This window comes from Lolium perenne, chromosome 2 (assembly GCF_019359855.2).
Source record: "Lolium perenne isolate Kyuss_39 chromosome 2, Kyuss_2.0, whole genome shotgun sequence".
Taxonomy (NCBI): domain Eukaryota; kingdom Viridiplantae; phylum Streptophyta; class Magnoliopsida; order Poales; family Poaceae; genus Lolium; species Lolium perenne.
Window position 1 is genome coordinate 43,845,671 of NC_067245.2, and position 10,576 is coordinate 43,856,246.

Sequence of the window (10,576 nt, forward strand, 5' to 3'; positions counted from 1 at the left end):
GGCGCAGGGGGGCACACAGGGCGCCACACCCTAGGCCGGCGCGGCCAGGGTCTGGCCCGCGCCGCCATGTGGTGTGGTGGCCCCCTGGCCCCTCTCCGACTCTTCTTTGGTGTTCTGGAGCCTTCCGGGAAAAATAGGAGGTTTGGCGTTGATTTCGTCCAATTCCGAGAATATTGCCCGAACAGCCTTTCTGGAACCAAAAATAGCAGAAAACAGGAACTGGCACTGTGGCATCTCGTTAATAGGTTAGTTCCGGAAAATGCATGAAATCATCATAAAGTGCAAGCAAAACATGTAAGTATTGTCATAAAACAAGCATGGAACGACAGAAATTATGGATACGTCGGGGACGTATCAGTGCACTCCACCATGTTAACGGCGGGGAAGGGGTGGGTGTCGACCTTCATGGCGTACTGGTTGAAAATCAGACGTCCTTGTTCTATCGCCATTTGGATCTGCTGACGCCACACCCTGCAGTCGTTGGTGGCATGGGAGAACGAGTTATGCCATTTGCAGTATGGCTTTCCGTTCAGCTCCTGTACCGTGGGGATTTTGAGGCCTTCGGGTAACTTCAACTGCTTCTCCTTGAGTAGGAGGTCGAAGATTTGCTCAGTTTTAGTCACGTCAAAATCGAACCCTCTGAGCGGACCTGGTGGCTTAACCCATTTGCAGGACACGGGGGTTGCCCCCCGAGTCCATTCAGCCACTGCTACTTCTTGATCTCCCGCAGAGCATTCGTCTTCATCTGCCTCAACCAGGACTACCGCACGCTTGAATTTATCCTGGTACAAGTCCGGGTGGCGTTGTTCATATAACGACAGTTTCTGAACCATGTGCGCCAGTGAAGGGTAGTCTGCTTGGGAGGCTATGTCCTTGATTGGTGATGCAAGGCCCACCACCGCCAACTCGACTGCTTCTTTTTCAGTCACACGAGCCGAATAACATCGGTTCCTAAGATTTCTGAAGCGCTGGACGTATTCTGCCACAGTTTCTCCACGCTTCTGACGTATTTGTGCTAGATCGGCAAGGCCAGACTCGGAAGCCTCTGAGTGATACTGCATGTGGAACTGTTCTTCCAACTGCTTCCAAGTCCGGATCGAGTCTGGTGGCAATGAAGTGTACCACCCGAAATCCGATCCTGTGAGGGACTGTGCGAAGAACCTCACACGTAGCTCATCTGCTGCTGAGATCGTGCCCAGCTGTGCCAAGTATCGGCTCACATGCTCGATGGAGCTGGAACCATCTGATCCATTGAACTTGGAGAAATCAGGGTGCCGATATTTGGGTGGTAGCGGGATCAACTCGTACTCGTTGGGGTACGGCTTAGAATAGCCGATTGTCCTCCTTTTCGGTACCATGCCGAACTGGTCTCTCAGTATGGTACTGATTTGATCCGCGGTGCTGGCTGCAGGAGTCGAACTCTGAAGATTCGCCGGAGTGGCATACTTAGCCAGCCATGCTTGCTTTTCCAGCTCTGAGCCAACTGCAGGAGCTGAGCTCTGGAGGTTTGTCGGAGTGGCATATTTAGCTAGCCACGTCTGCTTCTCAAGATCTGTCGCTGACGTTCCTCCTGTTTTTCCAGAAGTCCCTGCTGTTGCGGCCTGGTTTGTGAGCGCCCGATTACGCGATGCGGCACGTATGTGCACGTGTATCCATGAGGGATCTCCTTAGGCGCCTCGTGCAAGAACTGGTAGTCACTAGGGTCACCACCGATCTTGTAGACGACGAATGCCGGTGAATTCGGCACTTCTGGTGCTGCCAACGCGAATGGCAGCGGTGGACGGGACTGGAGTGGCATCTCTCCTTGGTATGTCCCGAGAGCTGGTCCTGACGGAGAGTACTGGTGCCTCATGATCTCCTGGATCACCCGAAGAGCGACACGCTCCAAAGTGTTCACCAGGTTCTCAGAGTGGCGGTGCAGCGAGTGAGCCACCATGTAGTTAATCTCCTGACGCAGGGACCTGGTGCATTCTTCCGACGGGGCGGACAGGTCTATTCCATCGAGCGCACCTTCAGGCGAGAACCCTTTCCACCTGATGCCATGTGAACGGGTTCTGTGAAAAGAGCCGATGAGGTCGGCTTCGAGGATCGCTTTGACCTCGTCATACTTCTTCTTGAGCTCCTCGGTCAGATCCTCGTACGTGACTGGGGTGCCGTCCGCCATCTCAGATGTAGATGGCGATGTGGTTGATGTAGAAGATTGTCCCACTGGGCGTGCCAGAATGTGTTGCGGTCAGAAACCCACCGGCGAGCAGCGACGGGCAACACAGGAGAGCCGGGAGCAACTTAGGGCTGCGGCTGGCCCTGGTCCCTCCGAGCGACGGCCCGCAAAGACTCCGGCACGCACGTCCGATGCTGGTGCAAGGGCGTGCCACCTGACCTATACCTGGTCAGGAAGGTGATGGAGATGCCTCGCTTAGTTTCCTGCATGGCATACACGTAAACATTAAATACGAGCCTCGATCGGCTCTCAGGTTGTCCTGTGAATCGGCTCAAAGAGCCAATCCACCCATGATTCGCACGAGGTGTACGAATATATGGTGGTCCTACTTGATCAAGATAAAGCTAAAACGATCTACGACGATTTGGGTTTTCACCGCATAATCGGATCATCCTACTCGTGATTGGGCCTCGCGGTCACGCACGGTGATCGTAGGCCGATCCTAGACAAGGCCTAAAAACCAACACGAGGTTGATCCCCGGAACATCCTGTCTAGGGCTAGCAAACTACACCCTACGCGTCGCTGGATCCTCCAACCCTTTGTAAGGCCTAACTATGCAGATATTAAACTAATCCTTGAAGAACAAGGAGCAACCATAACGGATCGGATCTACTAAATAATGATCAAGCGGGGTGCCGCCCCTACACCTAAGATAGGTGTAAGGGCGGCTAGATGTCTAAGGGTTGCACTACGACAGCATATGATACGAAGAACAATGCTAACCCTAACACATCTAAGATAACTACGTTGCTCGCCATCAAAAAGGCTTCAGTACGAGCAACGCATGAACAACGAATAAACTTGTACTGCCTAGATCGCAAGATGCGATCTAGGCAGCATGATGCTTACCCGGAAGAAACCCTCGAGACAAGGGAGTTGGCGATGCGCCTAGATTGATTTGTGGTGAACGTGATTGTTGTTTATTTCATAAACCCTAGATACATATTTATAGTCCGTAGACTTTCTAACGTGGGAATAATCCCAACCGTGCACGAGACAAACTCTAACTAACCGACACGTAATCTACTATATTACAGATACACGGGCATAACTAGCCCAAACTTTGCATATAAGGCCGATTCACATATATTCTTCCATGTATAATCTTCAAGCCCATCTTGATCGCGGCCCACCTCTGACTTGGTCAAATTCTGGTGATAACAGGTTTAAATTTAAACTAAAATCTAGACACTTATTATGAATAAAAGGATACTAGCTAGCTACTCTATTCTGGAGTTGTCGATGTAATCTATATCTAATAATAAAGAAAATAAGGTTTCTTGTTGATCCGTCCTTATTTTTACCGTTTTACCCTCCCACCAAACCACATAATACCACCAAATTGACACCATACCGTTTCGCTTTCTTTTCCCTTCCTTTCTCTCTCGTGAGCTGCCGAAGACCGGCCTGGATTCGTCCCGCGAAAACCATGAGGTCGAACAAGGCAAACAACAACCAACGTGTACGATTTGAACCCTGTTGGGACTCAGGTAAGAGCAGGCGCCCACGGGCAACCCGACATGGACCTCCGTTTGGCAAGCTGAAGCCAATAAAAACAGACTCGATACCCTTGACAGAAACCCAGATCGACTGCAGGTTCCGCTGCTGTCGCCCGTGCTCGACATTTAAGTCGTCTCGCCATCGCCAGAAATCGATCTGCGCAGCTCTTGCCGTGAGTCTCGAACAATTTTATCGTTCTCGAACAGTCTCTCCGTCTCATCACGTACAGAGGTCGTGGCTGCCATGAAGACAAGCAGACAAGGAGATTCGATTCCCTTCATGCCAAGCTCGCCGGTGCCATCCTCGAACAGTCTCATCGTCTCGTCAGGTACAGCGGTGGTGGACAGGAGATTTTATTTCGCTCATGTTTCCCGTCCCCATCCTTCCGGCCTTCGGCCGGCTGCTGCACCCACAAATCTGTGTCACCCATGGATTCCCAGCACATTAGCGCGAATGTGCCCGAGTGATCCTCCCGGTCCCGACTGTTGCACGCCCGTCATCGAGGGTCAGCGCCGGACCAATGCCGCCATTATGGTGATCGCCTGATGCTCCTCTCCGTATATGTACCGATAAGACTTGGATGCATAGGAAAATCCATCACAAGAAGTGCGGGCTACAGCAGGGAGCTGCAATCTTTCAACAGACAGTGTTAACATCCGGATTCAGATGTTGGCAGCAACAGTCAGCCATCGTCGTTCCAAACGGCACAAACTGTAGCCTGGCAATCTTCAGTTTATTCATAAACGAATTCAGAAACTCTTCTTAGTCTGAGGAGTTCAGACTCGTCTTATAGAACATAGCAAAAAAAGATTGATTTTGTACCATTTTACTAGGTAGATTCACACTCATAAAATATATCTTTGCAAGCGAACACATTTTCATGATTTTGCAGCAAAATGAATAGTTCAGCTAACTACCACCCAGCAGCTTCCTAAATCATTACTGCACCTGCATCTGCCACTATTAGTTTTTGAAAAATTACAAAATAAAACAAAAAATTAAGGGAAGAATAAGAAATTTTATGGCGGGTGTAACAAAACTGAAGAGATGAGATGAATTTCACAGAAGAAACAAATGATAAAAAAATGACAACAACGCTATTTCAGTTGTGGGTGCTGCACTAGCGTGGTTGTCTTAATAGGTATCTTGACTTCAGCCAATGGTAGGACATGACAATAAACCTATTTCAGTTGTACCTACATCTAAATCTAGAATTCTTCGTTTAGAAAAATATGATTTTTTATTGTTGAATTTTATGTGGTATACTCCCTCCGTTGCACCAAAAGTTTCTTAGATTTATCAAAAATTGAATTTCAGTGTATGGGAGTCGTGTTTTGGAACATGGGAGAATATAAATTACACATATTTTCAATTTCAAAAAAATTAAAACAAAAAATTCGCACATACTTCACATGCTATGCGCTCACAAAGTCGTTTCATAAAAAATCGACGACGTGTGTAAAAAGATAAAATTCAGTACTAAATAATCGTTTTCACAAGATAAATTTCCTCTTTTTTACATAGACCAAAAAAATATTAGGTTTTCGTGAAACTTGACGAACAAGGCACATATATTATGGAGATATACATGTCCAATTGTTTTCCAAAAAACTTCGACGTTTCAAAATATGATTTTTGGTAGAGGGAGCATACGCGAACATGAGCCGAATTGAGCAGTGTCTAGATACATCCAACTTTTGATAAATCTAAGACACTTAATGGGATGGAGGAATTACAAATTTTCAACAACCGTAGCAACGCACGGACACTTTTACTAGTAGAATAATAATGCGTGCCAATTATGAAAAGATGTCGTGCCTACCAACTAGACACATGCCAGGTTTTAGTGGTCATCAGCTGAATTAACGCGTGTACTACGCAATTAACGCACGGAGTGTCAACTGCGTGAGCTGCAACGCAATCGCGAGCTTTCCTCGATCGATTGTGCTCCGCACGTTCAGATCCCAACTGGCTCATCAACGCACGTTCAGTTCCCAGCTGGTTTCTTGAAACATTCCTTGCATGCACGATTGCATATACTTTTTTCTCTCTGGCTCCCTCGCCATGGAGCAAGATAGCTTTAACTATAAATTGGCAGCAGAGCAGCGGCTTGTAATCACCCAAGCTCAAAGACACACCACCGGGATCAACACGAGCGAGAGAGCTACCCAGCGACAATGGCAAAGCTCACCGCCGCCCTGACGGTCCTCGTGCTGGTGGCCTGCGTGGGTCGTCCATGCCAGGCAGGCTACGGTTATCCCAACCCCATGCCCTCGCCTAGTCCTTCCCCGTCGACTTCTCCACCGTACACCGCAACAGCACCTAGCCCTCCGCCGCCCGGCCCAGTCACTCCGTCTAGTCCTCCACCCTACACCGCAACCGCACCTAGCCCTCCGCCGCAGGCCCCGGTCACTCCATCTAGTCCTCCACCGTATAGCCCAAGCACAGCTAGCCCTCCTCCGCCCACTCCAATTGCCCCGTCTAGCCCACCACCGGACACCCCCAGCACACCTAGTCCTCTGCCACCAACTCCGAGCACACCTCCAACGGGACTCGCAGTTGGTTACTACCAGAAGACATGCTACCGCGCAGAGAACATTGTGAGGGAAGCTGTGCGCGACGCCAGCAAGGGCATCATGGCGGGGCTCATCCGTCTATTCTTCCACGACTGCTTCGTCAGGGTCAGACATCTACTCTCATACATATAGTATATGGCACTATTTAAGACACATGTTGCAAAATATGGGGTACTTGATGGACACATGGTGTTTTTCCTACAGGGTTGCGATGCGTCTGTGTTGTTGGATACGGCTGACCCTAACAGTGCGACCGAGAAATTTGGTATCCCGAACCTGAGTCTGCGCGGATTTGAAGTGATCGACGCGGCCAAGGCCAGGATCGAGAAGGAGTGTGGCAATGTCGTGTCTTGTGCCGACATTGTGGCCTTCGCCGGGCGTGACGCCACCTACTTCCTTAGCAATAAGAAGGTCTACTTCGACATGCCTGCTGGCCGCTATGATGGACGTGACTCTTTCATAAACGAGACATTGTTCAACCTCCCCCCACCTTTCTCCACCGTCGAGCAGCTCAAGGCAGGGTTTGCCTCCAAGGGACTCAACACCGACGAGATGGTTACCCTCTCTGGCGCACACACCATCGGGATTTCCCACTGCTCATCCTTTTCTGACCGCCTCACCTCGAACTCCTCCGATATGAACCCCACTCTGAAAAGCACTCTGCAGGCAGAGTGCCGGTCAAACTCTGGCAGCGACAACACGGTCGTACAGGATAAAAAGACCCCTGACAATCTCGACAACATGTATTACAAGAATGTTCTCAGCCATGAGGTTCTCTTCACGTCAGATGCTGCGCTCATGATGGCGACAGACACAAGCGACGCGGTTCGTGCCAACGCTAAGGATACAAACCAGTGGGAGGAAAAGTTCAAGGTGGCCATGGTGAGGATGGGTGCTATTGAAGTCAAGACAATTGCCAACGGTGAGATTAGAAGGAGCTGCCGGGTCGTCAATGCTAACTAGACAGGCTGCTAAGATTCATGGCAAATGTTTATATACTTGAGATTTTGCACTTCCTCGTGTGCTTGTAATTTTGATTTCCCTTTGTTGTTTATTTTATTTTCCTTCTCTAATGTTATATACATTTTTCATTGGATTTTTATTGTAACAATCAGGTTTAAAACATTTTTCATAATACTACTTGTAAACAAATCGGGAATGCTACAAGATCTTTAATTATTGGAGGTCCATTGCTCGTTGTGCTCCTATCTTAGTTTGCATAAGAAACGACACATGTTAAGTGGTTTTGGGCCTCTTTGTTTGGGTTACCTGTGGCTGGCTATGCAGGAAAAAGTGTTGTGTAGTTGAAGTTGTTTTTGAGTTCTAGTTTTTGGCAACATGGCTGATTGTTAAGCTGTGAACTAGGAAATCATCCGAAATACCCTGAGACCCATGAGAACCTATATATAAATACTGATTTACGTGTAAAAAATAACATATGGATCCATGAAATACATATGTGAGTGTAGTTTTAGCCAAAAGACATATCCATTACAAATATATATTTATCCAAAGTATGCATCAATACCAGTTTCCTAGCTAGCGCAAATAGTTCTAGGTTGCTCTAGCATTGAGCAATGCACTCGCTATGTCATCACGTATCGAGTTCATGCTTCTCGTGTGTTGAATACTCAAAGCACTATCACCTGGCGTTGTTATTGCTTTCCTTTGCATCTTAGTGATGTAATTCTCATCAGAGTCACAACGATCAAATTGCTTGTCACGTAAGTGAGAGTCTCTAATGAAATTGTGAAGCGTGATGCAAGCTAAGATAATTTTCCTCAGTGTAACCAAACCGTAAGAAGGGATACCCTTCAACATACGCCCACTTGTTTTTCAAGATACCAAAATTAGGCTCGATAGCATTTCAAATCCGAGCATGCGCATAGATGAAAATTTCTTCCTTCTTTGTTGGTAGACCTTCTTGAGCAAAGTCTGGTAAATTATACGGGTTGTTTTTGTAAGGAGCTAGGAACCCCTTTCAGTTTGGATAACCAGAATAACTAGATAGTATGTATTTGGAACACGAAATAAATATATGAAACATGAATACAACAATGCATATGTAACTCGTGTGAATAATAAGATACAATATTATCATTAGGATGGGTTGGAAATTGTTGCGGATACTTCACAATGGTGTGGTGCAGTATGCGTGTATGATGTGTTGAACCGGACCATCCGGAAACTACAAACGTGAATCTGAGATCAAAGTCACATATCGCAAGAAGATTTTGTGATGTGTAACCATGTCTTCCGGTCTGGTTAAGTTCTTGCTTAGAAACTTCAACTGGAAAGTGCTAGCGATATATGGCACGGTATATTGATTCCTAACTAATGCAACATATTTTGTGAAACAATTATGACATCGTTGCGAAAATTTAGTTGTTGTGTTTGGATGTTACCAGAATATGAAAGATTGTTGCAATAAGGTAAAGCCACGGAATTAATGGTCGTAGCAATAGGATAATGCCGCAGTTTTTGATTTCGTTGCAATAGGAAATTGCAACGGAAGTTTCCGCGATGGTATGGATCTAATGCATTTATCCAACCTGTTGCAAATGAAACGTAAATTGTATGCTATGTTACCACAATTTAGAATCGTTGTGCAAATTTATTACCACGCAACCTAGTGCAACAATTTTTGTTGACTTTTACCATGATTTTTTGTCGCGAAAACTATCTATTGGAACGAAATGTGTCTTATTGCAATGATTTTACTTGTTGCGGAAAGGCTACAATATTGTAGTGGCACCAATGGCACCTTTAAAACCAGGCCAAAAGCAAGGGTGCTGAATTCTTGGATGCACATCTATGAAATTTGACTGGTTTTATGTTATCTCTACCCAAGTTGTACAAACAATTTAATACCATCTTAAATTTCCTATTAATTGTTTCAAGAGACCGACTGAAATGGTTCTCAATTTGGTGAAATGATTGTGGTCCCCCAACCATACATACAAACATACCTAAACATTCAACTGAGTTCATATCCCTTGTTGACTCTAACCCATATCTAGCAACTAGGAGGTTGTGTAGTTATTCAAATACATCTGGATACATTTTAAACATTTTTTAGCATCTTCTTCTATCATCAAGTCATTCATGCACCCACCCAAGCCCACTTTATTGTGGAATCCTCCTAGCTACCTTATTCAAATATTTTTCAGAACAGAGATTAACATAGTAGCCCAGCGCAGCCAAGTCATGCGCCACTCCAAGAAAATACCTTATCCTTTCAATTTATTCATGACGTGCATTATTGATGACCCACAAGTATAGGGGGTCGCAACAGTCTTCGCGGGAAGTAAAACCCAATTTATTGATTCGACACAAGGGGAGACAAAGAATACTTGAAAGCCTTAACAGCGGAGTTGTCGATTCAGCTACACTTGGAAACAGACTTGCTCGCAAGAGTTTATCAGTAGTAACAGTTTATAGCAGTAGCAGTAGTGAAATAACAGCAGTAGTGTAACAAAGACAGTAGTAGTGATTATAGTAAACAGCAGGATTAAAATACTGTAGGCACAGGGATGGATGACGGGCGTTGCATGGATGAGAGAAACTCATGTAACAATCAAAGCAGGGCATTTGCAGATAGTAATAAAACGGTATCCAAGTACTAAACAATCCATAGGCATGTGTTCCATGTTTAGTCGTACGTGCTCGCAATGAGAAACTTGCACAACATCTTTTGTCCTACCAGCCGGTGGCAGCCGGGCCTCTAGGGAATCTACTGGAAATTAAGGTACTCCTTTTAATAGAGTACCGGAGCAAAGCATTAACACTCCGTGAACACATGTGATCCTCACATCACCGCCTTCCCCTTCGGTTGTCCCAATTTCTGTCACTTTGGGGCCTCGGGTTCCGGACAGCGACATGTGTATACAACTTGCAGGTAAGATCATAAAACAATGAATATCATCATGAAACAATAACATGTTCAGATCTGAGATCATGGCACTCGGGCCCTAGTGACAAGCATTAAGCATAACAAGTTGCAACAATATCATCAAAGTACCAATTACGGACACTAGGCACTATGCCCTAACAATCTTATGCTATTACATGACCAATCTCATCCAATCCCTACCATCCCCTTCAGCCTACAGCGGGGGAATTACTCACACATGGATGGGAGAAACATGGCTGGTCGATGGAGAGGCGTCGGTGGTGATGATGGCGATGATCTCCTCCAATACCTCGTCCCGACGGAGTGCCAGAACGAAGTTTCTGGTCCCGAGACGGAGTTTCGCGATGGTGGCGGCGTACTGGATG

At 46.4% G+C, this 10,576-nt stretch overlaps 1 protein-coding gene across 1 annotated transcript; it reads left to right on the plus strand.

The window, feature by feature from the left end:
- The first annotated feature begins 5,846 nt into the window (after positions 1-5,846).
- LOC127331956 (peroxidase 2) lies at positions 5,847-7,486 on the plus strand. The gene is made up of 2 exons (XM_051358188.1): positions 5,847-6,403; positions 6,503-7,486. The coding sequence occupies exons 1-2, from the start codon at positions 5,900-5,902 to the stop codon at positions 7,259-7,261; spliced, it is 1,263 nt and encodes a 420-aa protein (XP_051214148.1). The 5' UTR covers positions 5,847-5,899; the 3' UTR covers positions 7,262-7,486.
- Positions 7,487-10,576: the final 3,090 nt, after the last annotated feature.

What these genes read in the sequence shown, in the direction of transcription:
- LOC127331956 (XM_051358188.1), top strand. Translation starts at nt 5,900, where the DNA reads ATGGCAAAGCTCACCGCCGCCCTGACGGTCCTCGTGCTGGTGGCCTGC. An exon ending in TCCACGACTGCTTCGTCAGG is followed by an intron (nt 6,404 to 6,502) that starts GTCAGACATCTA and finishes TTTTTCCTACAG; the next exon opens with GGTTGCGATGCGTCTGTGTT.